The following is a 21,045-nucleotide window of genomic DNA, read 5'->3' on the forward strand; positions in this document are numbered from 1 at the left end:
ACCATAGATGGAGAGAGAAAAATATGGTTTAATAGCTGCAAAAAAACTGTATTCTATGAATATTCCAGGCAAGGTTTTAAATTCTCTCAAGGAATAGCTGATTGGTTATGGGAAAGGAAAGGCCAGTTTAGTTTCTACACCATACTAAAGCCGTGTCTCAAAATGTCCACACTGTCTCAGAAGAGAAAGTATACAAGATAAAATTTGTAACAGAATTCTTTTAAAATATTGTGTCATTTTCTCAATAAAGAGCTTAACTTAACTAAGCAATTTGCTTCCTAAGCTAATCATTTAAAGCAATCTGTCATAAACTGAACTTTTTTTGCAATGTTATTTATAAAATTCTTCATCCGTACCATAGTATACGACTGCCTACCAATCTAAATTTGTTTGTTTGTTCTTATATCCTACCTTTATTGTTTTTATAAATAAATAAAAGCAGTGAAGATATATAATATTCTTTCCTCCTATTTTGTCCAAATCTTTCAACTCTGGGCAAAATGCCCAAATAAAATCAGAGATACAGAGATTTTTTTTGACAATGCTAATTATTTATTTGACCTCTGAAAACAGGCGTAGGATAGAAATCTTTTATATTCCCTGCCTTAGACTTAATAAAATGTAACTTTCTTATTCTTCTCAGTGTTTTCAGCTTCAAAAACTTCAAGAGCTCCTGTTTGGGTTGGGATTTAGAAGAACAGTTTTTTAAACTGTTGTTCTAATGAAATTAAAATATTACAGAAAAGCATTCTGGAAATCATATGCTCTAGGACAGGAGGTAGGGAACCTTGCTCTTTTATGACTTGCGGACTTCAATACCCAAATTTCCTGAACTAGCCATGCTGACTCAGGAATTCTTAGAGTTGAACTCCACAAGTCATAAAAGAGCCAAGGTTCCCTATCCCTGCTCTAGGACAATTAAGTTATTAAGCATATTTGCCCTTCTTATTTATTCCAGGTATAGTGGTCAATATTCTAAAGCTTAGTGCCATAGCACATGACTTGTGTTTAAAAGCACTCAGATTCGGTCTCTTGTCAATATTCTCAGTTATCCAACAATTCCAAGTTATTATTTAGATTACCATGCTATATAGATGCTGAGATTTATGATGGAGTCAATCATGACTCAAGTTCAATCCAGAAACAAGATAAGTACTGGCGGTGGTGTTGGATCATTTTACTAATTATACTAATTATATGGGTTTACTAATATCTATGTTAAACTATTCAATTTCAGGGTTGTTCATAGACTTGCTTAATTGTTCCTTAGATGTCAGGGCATTGCTCAAATACGTCTCTCACTGAACTATAAGTAACATGTTTGCAAACTCTAAGTAGAATCCTGGTTAATTCTACCTAGTACTAATATTGCTGCAAACACAGAAACAAAAATCACTATACATTTATTTTTATTTTTAGGTCACGTTTATTTATTTTAGAGATATATTCTCCTTTTCCTCCAAGCATTCAAGATGGTATACATAGCACTTCTTAATTTCTCCAATTTTCTAATTTCTCCTTGTGGAAATCACCAAGACAGCTTCCATTATTAAAATGGATTTGGGGCTCATCAATTAATGCTGTGGTTAGTATTTTTTTAGAAAAAGATTAAAAAGGTAACATATCTCACCAAGAAATATATTATGGTGCATGTTTGTGAAATTACCTTGCTCTGAAGATTCATGATTTCTTTTGCAAACACACTATCAATTGTAGCAGGCATTTGCTGGTAGAATGAGTTAGAAAGTTCTTTCTTAGCCTTTGCTTTGTACTTTGCCTGGAGGGCAAGAGAAAAATAAAGTAACAATTATTTTTTATAGATTAAGATGATATTCATTAAGAAAGTTTCATATTAAATCATTCAAAAATTAGATATAGAATAGATGTTTACCTAGCTGGGACCTAGACTAAATGCAGATTTGATTCTGCAGTTTCCATTCCACTATTAAAGGAGTTATCTGTTTAGATGTATTTTTCAGTCTTGTTAAGATTCTGGATTTCAGTTACAAGAGTTGCCTAGCTAACCATGCCGACTGGGGAATTCTGGGAGTTGAGTTCAGACATCTTAAAGTTGCCAAGGCTAAAAAAACAATGGTTTAGAACATGAGTGTCAAACTCGCCACGTCACGTGACGTGTCGCGATGTAACGCAACTCTTTTTGCATTGCCGGCAATGGGGTGGGCCCAGTTTCAGTATGATGAAACCGGCCCTTGGGCCGGCAGTTTGACAGCCCTGGTTTAGAAAAATAGACCTTCCTAGATTTTGGGGCAGGCCAAATTGGGTCTGTTTCTGTTTTTAAAAGCTACCATTTTCATAATAATAATGAATAAAATGAAACTAATTTGTCTTCTAATTTCTAAAACTACCTTTGAGAACAATTTAATCATTTCAACCAGCCCTCACAACATGAGCTTTTCTTAAATCCAATTGCCTATCTAATCAATCAATACCATATATTAAAACCTCAGCTCTATAAGGTGCATCTAAGTTGTTTGAGTTTCAACTGAATGTACTATAATTGTGTTGCACAGCAGCTAATTTTTAGATTAGCAGATCTTTAAGCTTAACATTTTAATGCACTTAAAAACAAAATAATATTAATTACCTGCCCCATTTCTTTGAAAAGCTTTTTCAAAAAAAATTCAGAGTAAATGAATTACATTTTTATTCTTTTTATTCTTTAAATGTATTAAACAATGATGCAATCCAGCTAGGGAACTTTGGTTGTTAAACAGAAATGAAAATACTTTAAATTAAAAAAAACACTATGCCACAGTTAAATTAAATATAAGGGGGGGAGAATCACAGATGACTAAATATTCTAATACTGTCATTCTTTCAATCCTTATCAGGTCATGCCCTGAACACAATTTTTTAATTCCGCATTAACTTTGGTCTCAACGATGGCATCATGTCATAAAAGTAAATTGACTAAACAGTATCATAATGTAATTCCATGAACTGTGTGACCCCTGACAAGCTGGGACTTAATCAGGAGGAGGCATAATGAAAGAAATATGAGAAAAGAGAAAAAGGGACTGTGTTCTTGTGATAAGTGCTACTTTGTAAATCATAGAACCATCAATATAACAAACGAAGATTGCAAATGTTCTGCCTTACATCAGAAATAATAGCAGATATATTTTTCACATGTGTCAGCTGTGGAGTATCAGGCCCAAGTGTGCACCTGCCTTTTGATTTTTCATATTCTTCTTTATAATGGACCTAAAGAGGATAAAAAAAGTGGGTTAAAAGAGGGAATAGAGAATAAAAGGAATTTTATTATGACAGGACCAAAGAAGAAAAAAGGAATATAACCTTGATTAATAATTCCTTATTAAAATGAAAGAGACGAATGTTTAATATAATTTAATTTTAACATTTTTTTCCATAACTACAAGACCACCCAAGTTTAGGACAGCTAACAGATTTTAAATGACAGGAAAACTCATATAGATACAAGTCGTGAAGTATTCATAATTATGGCCATTTTATCTGTGTCACTGAAGCATTTTGCTGCAGTGGAATTGCTGTAAGGGGATTACCCTAATATTAAATCATGCATATAATTACTATAATGTGTCCCTTGAAAGAAGGAAACCTAACTTCATGGGATTCTCTTTCTTTGTTTACCATTCTATTAGCAAACTGAATGTCACAAATCTTGAATAAAAATATGATTTGTATCAAATACAGTGGTGCACTAACAGATGGAATAATTACTGAAGGAATTAATCTTCACCTGCAACTGACATGTCTTTAAAGCCATTAGATGCTTGCTACTGCAATGATAACTGGGTATAGACTGATGAGCATTTCTCTTTTTTCAATGTAAGAAATAAATCCTCACTCAAACTTTCTGTTTCCTCTGCAGCACTGCCTGCAGCAGATGACAGGAGGGTTCAAACTGGAAGACAATATTGCAACACCACAACTCAAGCCCCACCCTTTCAGTATATTCATTAGCATGTTGCTTATACATACAAAAGAGGCGAAGCTTGTGCTACCACACTGATTTCATCATTTTGACATAAGTAGCAAAATGCTGCAAATGTGACATTTGTCCTTGAGGTACAATGCATTAGTATTACTATTCAATGACAATATATTAATTGCAGTGCTCCCACAGTGGGGGGAAGAAAATCAAGGCATATTTTAAATTCACCTCTAGATTAGTGGCGAACTTTAAAGAAACATATTTTGCCCTGTAGCTAAAATCTACCCCCTTCAGAGAATAAGATGCAAAGCTTGAGTCAATGCTAGGAAAAGAGAGGGTAAGCAAGGACATATTAACATTTTTGTGATTGCCACCAAGATTGTGCTGGCTGAAATCCAACAGAGTTCCATTAAGCCAGAGCAAAGAGCTTTGGAAAAATCAATGGCCTATGGGCAGAAAGCTCTTCATGAAAGGTGATTATTTGTTTCATATTATTCATATTAGTCCTGACAAGCTTCCAATTCTTTATAAGCAATAAACACAAGAACAACAATCACTATCCTACCAGGCTCACTAAAGTACAGAATTGTGTGAAGCAATTGCCATTGAAATTAATGGAACATGAAAAAAGGGAAGGAAGAAAGTAAATGCTACTTTAAGTTGCTTATCAAGAAAAGTTAGCATTATTGTTCCTCTATAACTATTAGCAGCTCTACAATTCAGACTAAGGTCAAAGGTATGTCTTCCTATCCACAGTGATGCCACATTGATGTGTTACAATGTCACACTTGCAAGCTCTGTCTTTTCATAGTTGTGATACAACATTGTATGCATATTTTATCACTTGTCAATCTCACTCTCCTCTTGCATATACCTACAAGTAGTCTTCAATTTATGATCACAAATGGATTGGAATTTCTGCCATGTTGGTACAATCATAATGGACCAAACCCAATTTTATGACTACTTTTACCATGGTTGCTAAGTGAATCACCCTGGTTATTAAGTGAATCCAGTTTCCCCAATCGACTTTGCTTATTGGAAGCCAGCTAGGAAGGCCACAGATTCACATGACCACAAGAACGTTGTAAATGTGAGCCAACTGCTAAGCACTCAAATTGTAATCTCATAACCATAAGGATTGTGTAACAGTCATAATTTCAAATCAACATTAAACGAATGATCATAAATCAAGGATTACTTGTGAAACTCTGGCTACACAAAGCTGGAGTCGATACAAAACTATTCTCTTTCTTACAAAGATAAATTACAAACAACTCAAAATAGCAAAAAGCCAAAGCAACATTGCATAAACCAAACAATGATAATTGACAATCATATTTTCCATTTGCTAAAGCATTCCCAATTAATCAAGTAACAACCACCCAATAAAACATAATAAAATTAAATTTAAATTAAAAAGGTTAGACAAAAAAATGAGAGGAATGCATTAATCTCTTGATTCTGCAATATTCATTTGTGGAAAATTATGAAAGAATTTGAATTATTTTAAAATTAATCCAAATAGTTTACTAAAACTTTCAAAACTGACATGAACAACGGTTCTCTTAACTATGTCTAAATTAAGTATATCAATTTAAATCACAATTTAAAATTTTAGATTTTTTTAATGCTATAATCAGAATAAACAATTAAATTAGAAATACAACTGGCCAGAAGGAGATAATATTGCAAAGATCTGAAAGTCAGAATTCTTAAAACACCTAGGAGTATTTTAAATATCTTTCTCTTCAGTCAAAAGGATTCCAATATGCCAATATGTTCTGAATAATCCAGGATAGGATAGGATAGGATAGGATAGGATAGGATAGGATAGGATAGGATAAGCCCAATTCCAAAATATTAGGGGAAAATACAGATACTTTGAATAATACATTCAAAGTATACATATCTTACCCCATATTTAAGGGGTTCCTAAATAGACATTTGTAAGTATACTAACATGCCTATCATCCCTGTCACATTTTAATTTTTTTTTCATTTTGCTTGTCTGAATTTGTAATTTTCATTGACGAATAAATAAAATAAAATACAAAAAACATTTTTAGTATCAATTTTGTTCATTTCTTCTTAGAGCAACAAATATATCTGAAGCAATATTTACATATCTAAGAAAGGGAGAAGTGTTATCTAATGAATTAAACTAGCACTGAAAATCTTACTTACATTACTTATTATCTCTGTGCATTTTCTTGCAAGTTCCATGTTTTTATCCTCAATGACAGGTTTAAAGAATACCTAGGGGAAAGGTATTTGCAAAAGTAAGTACAAATCAGAAAATAAATCTTTTCACACTTTAAATAATAGATCACATCCACCTACTCTTACATCCTCCTCTTCTTCATCCTCCACCATTTCCTCATCTTCATTCTTTGAAGATTCCTGAAAAATCATTCTCATTTTTTGTTCTTTTAGAAAGATGGCAAGGTTCAGTAATGAAGCAGCTTATGCCCTGTACCCTTTGAATTCCTTGTGTCACTCTGGTCTCATGGCTAACTTCATCTCACTGAGGTTTCTTCCTTATTTAGGCAATACTTGAAAGTCTTATCTGAACAATGTAGCATGAAGTGAAAAGCATCAGATGTCCTTCGGGTAAACATTCTTGAAAAACAGCCTTCCCTAGCTTGATGCCCTTGAAATTTATTGACTCTTGAGCTTCCTATAATTCCAAATAAGTAGAGCCAAAGATCATGTTTGGCATGACATAGGAAGTGACCTCTTTAAAACAAAAAATATTGTTTTGCAATTAGTTTAAATGTCTGAAGATCTGTTTAATGAGGATATGAGTTACATAAATTATCAAACTTGAATAAAAATGAATTATTAAAATAAGATGGTTCACAAATCATTGGCAATTTGCTAAAGTTGGGACAGATGGTCCTTAAGTTACGACCATAATTTAGCCCAAAATGTCTGTTGTAAGCAAAACAAGTGAATTTTGCCCCATTTTATAACTTTTCTTGCCACACTTGTTAAGCAGTTGCTATGTTTGTAATACAGTTGTTAAGTGAATCTGAGTTCCCCATTGACTTTGTCAGAAGGTCATAAAAGGTGATAACCCTGGGACACTGCAACCATCATAAATATGAATCAGTTGCCAAACATCTGAATTTTGATCACATGACCATGGGGATACTACAATGGTTGTAAATGTGAAAAAAGTTCATAAGTTACTTTTTTCAGTGATGTTGTAACTTCAAATTGTCACTAAATGAACTACTGTAAGTCAAGGACTAGCTGTAATCAGAGCTAAATCGTTAGATAAGTTTATTAATGATCTGCAAACTTTTTCTCCATTACAGAGAAGAGTTGCAAACATATAAACAAGCATTACTTTACAAATATTTCTATAAGTGTACTTGAATTGTTCAGTATCAAAGATTATTGTAACAAAAGCTTATTTACATAAGCAATTCATAGAATGCAAGTTTTTCAGAATAACTTTGGTTCTGCAACTGGGACACCTGTTAAAAATGCTAGAGTATCCTGCATTGTTATCATAATTAAAATATCAGCTCCATTGCTCTCTTTCATTCAGATAAAACTGCTTAAGTCTGCTTATATTTATTTTTCTTTGAGACTGGCCTTCAGAATGAAAACATTATTCTAGAAAAGATTCAGTATATGTTAATGTTAACAGTGCAGTAACTTTTTTCTATCCATCTTATATATTCTTCATCTCGCCTCATGATAAATTCAGCACAGTTTGCATGTTCATAAGATAGTTGTTTCGTTAATTCATGGAAGCATTGGATCTTGTTGAAGTAATGTGATATACAATGAACTGAAAAATGTAATAACTAGCAATAATTAGGAAAAAATTTAGGCTCCTTACTAAGAATAATTTTCAATAAGGAAACATGGTTACCTTGACAACCGGGAGAAGATGATAAATATGGCTCTTTTCTTCAGTCTCCTGAAAAACATAACCCTATCTAGGCCTTGTCAAATATCTATTTTATAATGTCCACATGACATTCCAAAAGACAACACTGCTGCAACTCTACCATACAGTTAAGATATTAAATGGTTTAAACTGTTATTAGATGTTGGCAAAAAATGTACAGCCTAAAAACTATTTGTGTAACTTTTGTTTTTCATCTCCCACTTAGCATGTTTTGTTTTGAAAGTCCTTAATAAAAGTGCATGAAACATTAGATTTCACAGCTGACAAACATCTGTTCAGGAATATATTTGGCGTTAGCTTACGATATTATAAACACCAAAAGTATTCTAACTGAGCAGATTTTTTTTCTCAAAATGGTGCTCCAAAATTCCTAAAAAGATTAAAGCTGAAGGGAATTTAACCCCCCCTTTTTTAATGAACCATTTTCCTTTCAGACTTCTATTCCAACGTCTCATGAAATTTTATAGCAGGGATGTGTAGAAGAGGCATTTTCAATGAGGGGGCAAGGGGTTCAAAATGGTGGGCACCCAGCCTGAAATCCAAAGAAGAGTTAAAATCATAAGAGTATGTCTGTCACTGGTTTACATAATTAAAACTGAAAGAAAGGTTTAAATTAGATTTAAAAATGTATGGGTTTACTTTGACTCTTGAAATTATACTGTGTGGTAACGATGAACTTGTGGACAAAAGGTTTAAAATTTACATTAAATTGTAACTGAAAATCATGTACTGCTGGATTTAACATCTGATAAATTATCAAAGATACATAAATTTCAAATGTATATTGGAAATGTAAATGTAAAGAAAGAACTTTTTACCATCTTTGGTGGAGTTGTAATAAAGCAATATTGGGGTAGGATTCATATTTTTATACAGAAGATTCTTAAAGTGAATATAAAAATCAAACCAGAGACTTTCATTTCAGTGTTAATGGACAAAGAATTTGAAAAAAATCTGGAACGTTGCTGTTATATATGCTGATTGAAGCAAGAATGGTTTCTGCACAAAGATGGAAAGATACTTTAATACCCATAATGAATGGCTGGAAAAACTGATGGAACTAGCACAGAGGGCTAAATTAACTGCTTTAATCAGAGAAAAGAGCTTTTGAACTTTGTTACTATTTGGAAACCATTGCTGATTTTTGTGCTTCAGTTGAAAAAAAAAGAAATTTTGACTTTGGATTTTGCTGATTAGATAGTTTGTTTTTTATAGAAATAGCTAGTACATATTAAGTATGTAAAAGTAAAAAGTTGAGACTGTAATATTACAATTTTACTCTATTTTGCTAAAAAGAGTTGGAAACCAATGGTTTTCTTTCTTTTGCCCCCTTTACACTACACTCCTTTGTGCTGAAATTGTGCTTGATATTTTGGTCCAGCCAACAAAACAAGATAGAATAAAAAACATAAATAGAATTTGGACTGTCATAGTGTTTTTAATGCTTTTAAATTTAACAACAAAATCTGAAATTAAAGATTATAAAAGATTTCACAGCTGTATCCAGTTGACTATCTTTAGGCTGAAGGTAAAAATTAGGGAATTTTCTAGTACTATAATATCAAAAAGAAAAGGGAATTGGCATAATTGTTTATGCCATGGACACAAGGTATAATGAATCATGTTTGGGCTACAGAATACAATGCTAAAAGCAAAAGAAAAACATTTTTAAAAAGCAATTACTTAGAAGGCAGCATTGTTTTTAAAGTATAGCATTGTAATTATTTCAATTCTTAAAGAACTATAATTGTAGTGCTAGAAATGCATTATTTAATATCAACATGTATAAAACACTCTAAGCTAGAAAAGCAAAAGCAAAAATATTCCCAAAAATCTGTCAAAAAAGGTAAATATTACATTTACATTTCAAAATATGAAAAACAAAATAGGTTTAATCATAGTAGACTGGGAGAAGCTTTCATGAGGTAGATGAGAAGTTCAGAAGAGAAAAAAAAACTAACTAACCTAAGTAGCAGGCTTTTCTGATTACTAAAAATTGTATGAATAGGAGAACAAAAGCCTAGCATGAATATAAAGTTATTATGGTAAAATTAAAAATAAGGGGGAAAAGATAAAAAGATATAAAATGCAATCCAAAATAAGCTGCAAACTAAAAAGATAAATAGTATAGATTTTTTTTCAAACCAGAAGTTTATTTATTAATGTTAACATATTCGGACTGTCACCAGAAAGTTAATTTCCAGGAAGGCTAAGGGCATAACCGGGATGAGCTTTTAGGCTTTTATCACTATGATCTCATAGCTTGCCTTTCAGATTTTTTTTTTTAAAAAAAAAAACCTAATGCAATGGCTGCTTGAATCTGTAACAGCAAGCTTTGTGTATTTTTCTAAAGCAAAAAGAGAGTTTTAAATCTCAGCACAAGCCTGAAGATAATAATCTGTAAATCAAAATGGCATGGGCTTTGCCAGCAGAGACGGGAACTAGGGAATCAGCCATATTGGACTTAATTTTCACTAAAAGAGATGAAATGATAGAAGGTGTTGAAGCCACAGGAATCTTGGGGGGGGAGTGATCGTGCAATATTGGAATTCAACATTATGCAAGCACAAGCAATAGAACATAGTCAAACTAGTCTTTAAGAGAGCTAATTTCAATAAACTTCGAGAGAGCTTGGGAAGGATTCCAGCCTAGCATAATACCAACGAAGAAGGAAAATAACAGCTCTCAAAAGAAACTAGCATTGCTGCATAAAGAACTCTCTAATAAATTGAAAGACAAGCATAAAAAGTGGAAAGAGGGGCACATAACTAAAGCAGAATATCAGCAAATAGCCTGAGCCTACAAAGATGGAGGAAAGCTAAGGGTCAAAACTAAGGCTTGAGACAAAAGTCAAAAATAACAAAAAAAAAGCTTCTTTCAACATGTAAAAAACAAAAAAAAAGTTAAGGAAATGATTGGTCCATTAGTGAGAGAAAGTGGCAAGAAGATGACAAGCAAGAGGGAGAAAGCAGAACTACTTAACTTGTTTTTTGCATCCGTCTTTACACAAAGGAAAAAAACAGTCCAATCTATGAAAAACAGTACTGTAAAAAAATCCGTCTTTACACAAAGGGTAAAAACAGTCCAATCTATCAAAAACAGTATTGTAAAAAACAGATTAGAAACACAAGATAGGCAAGAAAATGGTAAGTGAGCATCTATCCACCTTAGATGAGTTCAAATCACCAGGACCAGATGGATTACACCCCAAGGTTCTGAAGGAACTGGCAAATGTAATCTCAGAACCACTGAACTATATTTTTCAAAGATCCCGGAGCACTGGGGAACTACCAGAGGACTGGAATAGAGCTGAGCTAGTTCCCATCTTCAAAAATGGGAAAAAATGTAACTACAGATGTATCAGCCTGACCTCAATGCCTGGGAAGATTCTAGAAAAGATAATCAAGCAACGAATCAGCGAACACTTAGAGGTAAACAAAGACAAACCCAACATGAGTTTGTCAAAATCATGCCAGACAAATCATATTGCATTCTTTGACCAGGTGACAAAATTAGTGGACCAGAGGAATGCTGTGGATATAATTTACTTGGACTTCAGTAAGGCATTTGATAAAGTAGACCACGATCTACTACTTGATAAGATAGAAAAATGTGGGTTAGACAGCAAAACCACCAGATAGATTCGTAGCTGGCTGACCAGCCACACTCAGCGTGTGGTCCTCAATGGAACTGCATCTACATGGAGGGAAGTGTGTAGTGGGGTGCTGCACGGCTCTATTCTGGGCCCAGTACTTTTCAACATCTTCATCAATGATTTGGATGAGGGATAGATCAGGAACTCATCAAATTTGCAGACGACGCCAAGCTGGCAAGAATAGCCAACACTCCAGAAGATAGGCTTATGATACAGAAGGATTTTGACAGACTTGAACAATGGGCTCTTTCTAACAAAATGAAATTCAATGGTGAAAAAAAGTAAGGTTCCACATTTAGACAACAAAAACCAAATGCAGTTATAGTATAGGTGGTACCTTGCTCAATAGTAGTAACTGTGATAGGGATCTGAGAGTCCTAGTGGACAATCACTTAAATATGAGCCAGCAGTGTGCTGCAGCTGCCAAAAAAGTCAACACAGTTCTAGGCTGCATTAATAGAATCAAGATCACGTGAAATGTTAAAACCGCTTTATAATGCCTTGGTAAGGCAATAGTTGGAATAGTGCATCCAGTTTTGGTCACCATGATGTAAAAAAGATGTTGAGACTCTAGAAAGAGTTCAGAGAAGAGCAACAAAGATGATTAAGGGACTGGAGACTAAAACATATAAGGAACGGCTGCTGGAATTGGGTATGTCTAGTTTAATGGAGTAGGGGTGACATGATAGCAGTGTTCCAATATCTAAGGGGCTGCCACAAAGAGGAGGGAGTCAAGCTATTCTCCAAAGCACTTGAAGGCAGGACTAGAAGCAACAGAGGATATTAATCAAAGAGAAAAGCAACTTAGAACTAAGGAGAAATTTCCTGACAGTTAGAACAATTAATCAGTGGAACAACCTGCCTCCAGAAGCTGTGAATGCTCCAACACTGGAAGTTTTTAAGAAGAGACTGGACAGCCATTTGTCTGAAATGGTATAGGGCACGGGTCGGCAACCCGCGGCTCCAGAGCCGCATGCGGCTCTTTGAGCCACCTCCTGCGGCTCCAGAGTCTCCTCCGCCATTTTCAGAGAGAGACAGAGACAGAGAGGCACTTGCGCTTCCCTTCTCTCTCTCTCTCTCATGCAGATTTGCCCCTCACAGAGTTCCTGATTGGCCCTGCAGCCGGGTGCCCTGCCCCCTGGGAGAAGGGTGGCCAGGAAGGGCCTTTCCGGGGCTGGCCCGGTCCGAGGTGCATGCTGGGAGCGGTCCAGAAGAGCCTCCGTTGAGACGGCCAGCCCTCCCGCAAGCCGCGGCCCTGGTTGGCCAAGCAGCAGCAGAGCCAGAGATGGAGGGTGAGTGGGGGGGAGGGGGCTTACCTGCACAAGGCAGAGGGGCAGCCGAGCCGGCCTCGTGTCTCCCCGGGCTGGGCAGCAGGCCTGGCGGGGCCGGCGGCCAGCAGGGGCATCGTTTCCTGCCCCTCCCCGGGCCGGGCAGTAGGCCCGGTGGAGGAAGCGGCCATTTGGGGCATCAGTTCCTGCCCCTCCCCGGGCTGCTGAGCTGGCCTCGTGTCTTCTCGGGCTGGGCGGCAGGCGGCGGGGGCATCGGTTCCTGCCTCTCCCCGGGCCGCTGAGCCAGCCTCGTGTCTCCCCGGGCTAGGCAGCAACAACAGCTGGCAGGGGCATTGGTTTCTGGCCATCCCCAGGCCGCTGAGCCGGCCTCGTGTTTCCTCGGGCTGGGGAGGCGCGGCAGGTGTGGGGGCTGGCGGAGGCATTGGTTTATGACCATCCCCGGGCTGCTGAGCCGGCCTCGTGTCTCCCCGGGCTGGGGAGGCGCGGCGAGGGGGGCTGGCGGGGGAATTGGTTTCTGGCAGGGGAATTGGTTTCTTTGCCAAATGACTCCAGGAGCGAAGCGAGCTCCGAGTCCCCAGAATGTCAACTTTGCGAAAGAGAGAGGCGGTGGTGGGATTAAAATAAAATGGGGGGGAGGGTGAGGAAACCCAGCAGATGCCTACATCACAGGACCAGCAAGAAAGGCAAGATCAGGGAGAGGAAGAAAGCTTTCAGGGCTTGTGCAGCTGCCTGTCCCTGGGCCGTTGAGCCGGCCTCGTGCCTTTCCCAGCCGGGTGGCAGGCAGCGGGGGGATTGGTTTCTGGCCATCCCCGGGCCGCTGAGCCGGCCTCGTGTCTCCCCGGGCTGGGGAGGCACAGCGAGGGCAGCGGCATTGGTTTCTGGCCATCCTCGGGCCGCTGAGAAAGCCTCGTGTCTCCCCGGGCTGGGGAGGCGCGGCAGGGGTGGGGGCATTGGTTTCTGGCCGTCCCCGGGCCACTGAGCCGGCCTCGTGTCTCCCCGAGCTGGGGAGGCGTGGCGGGGGTGGGGGCATTGGTTTCTGGCTGTCCCCAGGCTGCTGAGCCGGCCTCGTGTCTCCCCGTGCTGGGGAGGCACGGCGGGGGTGGGGGCATTGGTTTCTAGCTGTCCCCGGGCCGCTGAGCTGTCCTCGTGTCTCCCCGGGCTGGGGAGGCGCGGCGGGGGGGCGGCTGGTGGGGGCATTGGTTTCTGGCCGTCCCCGGGCCGCTGAGCCGGTAAAATCAACGGACTTGGAGGTGCTGCAGCTGGCTTTTCGAGTTGCCGCGGACCTCCATTGACTCTTGCCAATGAAGGGGCCGATTGAAATCGCTTCAAGAATCGAGCTGCAGGATGGCTTTGAGTGGCAGAGACACAGAGAGATGCAAACGCAACTCCACAGGAGATGCAGCAAGGGCAGGAGACGAGGAGGAGTCAGCTATGTCTGTGCACAAGCCCCGAAAGCTTTTTTCCTCTCCCTGATCTTGCCTTTCTTGCTGGTCCTGTGATGTAGGCGTCTGCTGGGTTTCCTCACCCTCCCCCCCATTTTATTTTAATCCCACCACCGCCTCTCTCTTTCGCAAAGTTGACATTCCGGGGACTCGGAGCTCGCTTTGCTCCTGGAGTCATTTGGCAAAGTTTGAAGAAGAGGCCGTCTACTCCCACCTCCCACGGAGCAGAACTTCTGCTTCCTCGCCCTCCCAGCGAAAGAACCCCAGAGAGCTGGAAGACGTCCTTTCTCCCACTTTCCACTTCCCATTCTCTCTTTTCCGAGCACCCCTCCCAGAGCGAGCCAGAAGCCTCAACTCCAGCCTCCCGCAGCAGGCTGAGATAGGCGAGCCCGAGCGGCCGTCTGCTGCCACCTCGGAAGATTCACCGCAGCAGCTCTTTCTCCCCGTCGGCCTCCTCCTCCGCTCCCTGGGAACCTTCGCACCAAAAGGCGGAAAGAAGAAAGTCTCAGAGAGGGAGAGCGTGGGGCGGGAGGAGAGCAGTCTTTTCCGAAGGGAGGAGAAGCCAGGACGGCAGAGTCGTCCATACCAGAGTTGGATGGGGGGCAGGTCCGGCGCATGTATCGCCTTAAGCTCCACTCTTTAATCAAGCCCCGTGTTCTGTGCGCATGTGCGCGTGCGCACATGTGCGTGCACATTTTGCAGCTCCCATTTTTTTCTTTTGTGAGGGAAACGGGTCCAAGTGGCTCTTTCACTGTCGCAGGTTGCCGACCCCTGGTATAGAGTTTCCTGCCTGAGCAGGGGATTGGACTAGAAGATCTCCAAGGTCCCTTCCAACTTTATTATTATTTATTATTGTTGTTGTTGTTATAAATATGTATACCCAAGATGTTGCTCAAGAATACTTTTATAAGGTTCTTTAGAACTTTGGATTAACTTGTGTTTTAAAAAATTCTATTCTCCATTCACTGTTCCAATATGAGTGTGCAGAAGCAAAAATCAATAATCAATAATATAATCTTGTGGCACTTATTATGATTCTTTAGAACCAGCACTTTTAGATATGTACTTATTTTATGATATAGTTGTATTAAAATATTTGGGGGTAGTAAAGAAGGTAACAAGAAAAGAGCCAAGTTCCAATTTACAATCTAAATCAAATTTATGTAATATATAAAGAACTGGGCTGGATTTCTACTAGCCAGGTAAACAGATGCATGAGGATAAGAAGCAGCAGAAAAGAGTGTATGTCCTAAGCTGTTCTGCACCACTTCTTCAGTACAGTAGAAGAGAACTATTGCATTGCCAGTGTTGAAAAAAGTCCTACTGTGAAACCAAAACGTTTCTGTAATTAGATGTGGGGCATACTACATATGCAAGGACAACTATGCATATGAAGTTACCTTATACATTTGTCATGATATTATCTGCTTTAGCAATGACTCTATGAATCTCAGATATAGGCTTTCCATTGACAACTACCTGCTTTTTTAATGAGAAACATCAGTGATTGTATCTCACATAGAAATCATGTCTTCCATGTAAAAGGTTTTATTAAGATCTTATAATAATTCAAAATGATTATGAACATGTTAGAAAGCTTTATGTAACACACAGCACAATTTCAAAGTAGAGTAATTCTGTATTATTTTCATAACACCCACAAGACCCCAATTACAGACCCTAACCTGTGTTTTCTGGAAGGCATAATTATGAGATCTTCCTTTAAGCACACAAAATTGAAGACAACTTTGCTTCATAACCTAGTTAAAGCAATACACAATCTCAGTGTATGATATCATGAAATATATCATCAGGGTAACGATAGGATAATGGCTGATTCAGTACTGTTTGATGATTCATGCACACCTTTCCACTCACTTCTTGACTCTGCCTATCTTGTAACAGAGAAATGTGTTTGAGTTGAAGATATATTATAGTTCTCATTAGATTAAATGAAGATCATTTGCTTTACTAGGAGGTTACTGTTCTTAAAAACAAATTACTTTCCATTTTTTTGCAGCTCTTTGGCAATTCCTATCTTTGCCATACCTTTGGAGCACCTTATGAACTAAAATTAGATTTATGATCCTAAAATTAGACTCACATAGCAGCAGTTCTTATTTTGTTACAATTTCTGGGAGGGATGTAAAACAAATTCCAGTTATAATGTACAGCATAATATACTGTTTACAATGTTACAAAAATGTGATCAATCAGAAAACATATTTGTATCACTGATATTTATCATATGTTATATTTTAAGTGAAATATACAATGGCTGTATTAAAATCTGGAAAGTCAGATTTATTTAGGATTCAGGAATTATTCACTTCTTTTTGTCAAGCTTTTAACTTAATTTTCAAATTGGGAAAAATTATGAAAAAGAAACAATAAAATTTAACCTAGGCTATAATATTAAAGGAAAATTGTTATAAAAATATATACTTAAATAAATATATAAATATAATATTTATATATTATATACATATATAATATTAAACATTTATAAAAGACCCTGAAAATGTTATTCTTCCGGTAACCTTGGCACTCCAATTGGGAATCTGTGTGATGACTGAACTGTGTTTAGTTGGATGTTTTAGTCCCTCAATCTTGCTTTTATTTATTTTTTAAGAGTTTATGTACACTACCCAGAATCACATGCAGTGAGATGGACAGTCATGTAAATTTGTTAAATAATGAATAATATATTTTACAGATGGTTCATAATCCTTTCAATAATTGCCAAGATAGAAAAAGCATATAAGAACAAATATTGGAAATGCCATAACAAGTTGGAATAACATATGTATTGATAATGTAAAAAAACTCAAAAATACTGGAAACAAACTAATCCAAATATTTTTTAAAAAAATCCTAAATATAAAACTGAAACTGAAATCACAGATATTTTATTAGGTATAATTCAGGAAATTATTCCTAAATTAATAAATTAGGAAATTAATAAATGGAACATACTACTATTTATTATATTGGCAACAATGCTGGAAAAGAAAAACCTTGCGGACAACATTAGATTGGGAAACTAGAATTGATGAATATGCTACAATCAAAATTGACAGCATATATCTGCAATAGAATTTTAAAATAAAATTCAAGCACCACATTGCACAAGACAAATTTAGACACCTGGAATATGATTTCTAGGATTTAAATAGAAAGTAGCAACAACCTTTAATGTTCAACAAAAGGTATAGATATACAAATGAAAGGGAAAAGAAGATAGTATGACCAGAAAATCTTTTCATAATATTTTTAATCTATATTCAGTACCTATTTTGTTTTGGGCTATTTTTCTTTTTCTCTTTTGATTTTCACTCCATCAACAAAAAAAATATTTTTTTTAAAAAAAAGAAGGGATAGAAGAACTAACTCTGTTACTTCAGCTGAATATAATATTTTTGAACACTACTGTTCTGTTGAATAGATAAGTAACTGGGCAACAGATGTCCTACTCATCCTAGAATAATTTATTTTTTCCCCTCCTGCTGTGGCTGTTTGTTCCATGTCACTAATAAATTTCTTTTCTTTTAACTAATATGAAGTATCTCCCAGGTATCAATTAAATCACTTAAAAATAATTATCACAACAAATTAAGCCAAAATTCATGCATAAGAAAAATATCTTTGGGTGCAAATATTCCTTAACGTACAATCACAAATGGTTGTGATTTTGGTTGCTATATCATTAGGTCATAAAGCAAGATGTTTGCCAAGCACTAATGCCAACTCAAGCCGGGAAGACATTAGTATAGACCAGGGCTTTTCAACCTTTTCACCGATTGTCCCACTTTTAGTATACAGCAATATACTAAAGTACTACCTGTACTTTATCAATTTTTTCCTCTTTTTTTGGTCAGGTGTCAAAAACCTGATGACCAAAAAAAAAAGAGGAAAAAATTGATAAAGTACAGGTAGTTCTCGACTTACAACAGTTCACGTAGTGACTGTTCAAAGTTACAGCAGCACTGAAAAATGTGACTTATGACCATTTTTCACACTTACAACCATTGCAGCATCCCCAGGGTCACATGATTTAAATTCAGATGCTTGGCAACTGATTCAGTGTCCCAGGGTCATGTGATCCCCTTTTGCAACCTTTTGACAAGCAAAGTCAATGGCTGGGGGCATGGCCAGCTCAATGTCGCACAGGTCGGGGGGCACGTGTGGGAGGGCAGGCAGGGGTGTGGGGGAATCCAGGAGTCTCCACTGGAGGAGGTGGGACTGCGGTGGGCACCAGGGCATGGTTCACCAGAGGAGCCTCACCATCCCTCTTGGGTCCCTGAGGGACTCCCAGACAGTGGTGCAGGCTGCCCAGAGCCCTGGACAGTGGAGAGCAAATGGCCAGCCTGGCTCTTGAGCTCCTGGGGCACCAGGACCTGCAGCCCAACCCAGTCCAGCCCCACTTCCCCAAGGGGGTGCCCGGCTGCGCTTATCTCCTCCCTGAGGCTGCTGCTGCTGATACTTTCCTAAGAGCTCACAATTCAGGAATACCAATATTAACCTGGGTTGCCAACAAAATTCTATCTGTGACAAAACAGAACAGAAAATTGCTTTCTCCTTTGAACTGGAGCATTTCCAACTAAGTTGCCTCTCCTTCCTTCCTTCCTTCCTTCCTTCCTTCCTTCCTTCCTTCCTTCCTTCCTTCCTTCCTTTCCTTCCTTCCTTCTTCCCCTGCTTTTTTGTTTTAAGCTGCCAGAGGTGGCAGCAGGCAGACAGCAGTGGGCAGAGGCTTCACATTTTGACCCCTCCCCCATTGTTGCCTCTGCACTCACCTCTCCCAGACCTGCACGTGTTTATGTCTCTGTATGTGTGTATGCGGGTGCGCGCATGCGGGCATGGGCGGGGGGGTCTCACTTTTTGCAGCCCCACGCCCTCAACAGAGACATTCTGCGATGGCAGGCTGCAAACTAAGGAAAGCTGTTTTTTGGGAGTCCTTGTTTCTTTTTCTCAACATGCTGCTGATCGCATCGCATCCTGCCCCCCCCCCCGCAGCTCCCATTCCCAGCCCTGTGGAAGGCTACAAGAAGCTCCCATCACAGCTTCTCTCATCTCTCCCGTTCTTTTCCTCCCCAAAGTCACAGCATTTTACAGTGTGAGGCTGCAAGGAGACCCCCCACACGCATGCACGCATGCACATGTGTGCACACACACACACACACACACATGCACAGGTCTGGGAGAGGCGAGCTGAGAGCCACACAAAGGGGAAGGGGGAGGGGAAGGTTCAAATGGGAAGCCTTTGCCCGGAGCTTCAGGCAGCTTAAAAAAATGAATCTGAGAAGTACTCAGAAGGCAGTCCCTTTCCCAGATCCTTCCGTCCTTCCTCTGTTCCTTCCTTCCTCCTTGCTTCTCTTTCCTTCCTCCACGATCAGGAAAGGATTACGGGAGAGGGAGAGATTGCCAGCACTGCTGTGGCCATGCTGCCGCCGGCTGTAGCTATCCCACACAGGCAGGGGTGGTCCCGATGAAAGGGAAGTCTGGTGGCTGCGAGGCTAGGTCAGCAAGCGGGCGTGGTGCTGATCTACCGGTGGGGGCCATCAAAGCCAGAACACGCTCAGCCTTAGATCCACGAGGCAACCTTGGAGCCAGAAAGGGTCCCCCGCCATCTCTGCCCCGCTCCCTGGGGGTGCATGGAGAAGGCAGCGAGCATGCATACATGCTGGCATCCTGGGGGAAAGGAAAGCACATCTCTTACCTTTTTTCTTCCTCAGTGGTCAGCAGAGATGGTCAGCAGGGATGGCAGGCACTTGCTGTCTCCTCTTCACACACCCAGGAGATGGGGGGCAGCCCCTCGCTGGCTCTTTCCCGCCAAAACCTTTTATATTGAGCTGGCCATGCCCCCAGCCATATTTTCAACTCCTGCCGGAGCTGCTGGGACGTTCTATATTGCATCAACTGCTGCTAGAACTGTAAGTTTTGGGAGGATCCACCAGGAAAGTAGCTAGGCCCTGATTGGATCTCCATTTCATTTATAGTGTATTTATTTTGTATTTAAACTCCATTTCAACTCCTGCCGGAGCTGCTGGGACGTTCTATATTGCATCAACTGCTGCTAGAGCTGTAAGTTTTGGGAGGATCCACCAGGAAAGTAGCTAAAAATCATAAACAGCAGCAGTACACTCAGGGCAAGTGTGTCTGAGATTCCCTATATCTAAGAATGTCTGGCTTAGTTCAGTGCAACACTTGCCTTGCAGCTGTCTTTCGCAGTACCCTTTTCAAACTTGGAAACTGTCCTATCTGTAAACAAATCACTAGTCTACAAGGACAGATCATTTATCTAGGGTCTGTAATTTGTGCTCTTCAGGCAGAAATTAGGCGTCCAGTTCAGCCCCTCTACTCTAGTAAGCCTCCGTGCTATCAGCCCCCTCTACCACAAAGATCCTGCAGGAGAAGGACAGTGTGGACAACTGTGGGATCTGGCAGGGTGAGAGCTGTGAACCATAAACACAAAGCTTTTGCTGTGTCTCTGCACAACAGTTACAGTGCCCTTGCTGACCTTAATAGGGACATTAAGGAGACAGATAAAGGTATTTGTGAAGATAACTCAAATAAGCAGGGGATTGTGATCCAAGATGAAGAACTAGATTTCGACAGGGAGAAGTGTGAATCAGCTACTACACATCAGTCATGCAAGAACAGAAAGGCATCCAAAAAGAGAAGTTACCTTCTGGTAGGTGATTCAATTATAAGGGATGTAAATTTAGGAAAGGACACAGAGGCTTCGAAAGAGGTCAGGTGTCTTCCAGGTGCTACTGTCAGTAGGGACAAGAAAC

The 21,045-nt window shown here is 39.2% G+C and overlaps 2 protein-coding genes across 2 annotated transcripts in view; both read right to left on the bottom strand.

Moving 5' to 3' along the window:
* LOC107283628 (nebulette) overlaps window positions 1–6,369 on the bottom strand; it is a 35,046-nt gene extending 28,677 nt beyond the window's left edge. The window contains exons 1-3 of the mRNA XM_015811555.1: window positions 6,125–6,369; window positions 3,121–3,225; window positions 1,667–1,777 (exon numbers count right to left, since the gene is read on the bottom strand). Of these exons, the coding sequence (XP_015667041.1) occupies window positions 1,667–1,777; window positions 3,121–3,225; window positions 6,125–6,163 (255 nt within the window). The 5' untranslated portion in view covers window positions 6,164–6,369. The remainder of the gene's footprint in view (window positions 1–1,666; window positions 1,778–3,120; window positions 3,226–6,124) is intronic.
* The window catches only part of LOC107283629 (LIM zinc-binding domain-containing Nebulette), a 193,098-nt gene that overhangs the window by 73,047 nt on the left and 99,006 nt on the right, over window positions 1–21,045 (bottom strand). The window lies entirely within an intron of this gene.

The sequence above is a fragment of the Protobothrops mucrosquamatus genome, unplaced genomic scaffold, assembly GCF_001527695.2.
Source record: "Protobothrops mucrosquamatus isolate PMUCROS unplaced genomic scaffold, P.Mucros_1.0 scaffold45, whole genome shotgun sequence".
Classification (NCBI taxonomy): domain Eukaryota; kingdom Metazoa; phylum Chordata; class Lepidosauria; order Squamata; family Viperidae; genus Protobothrops; species Protobothrops mucrosquamatus.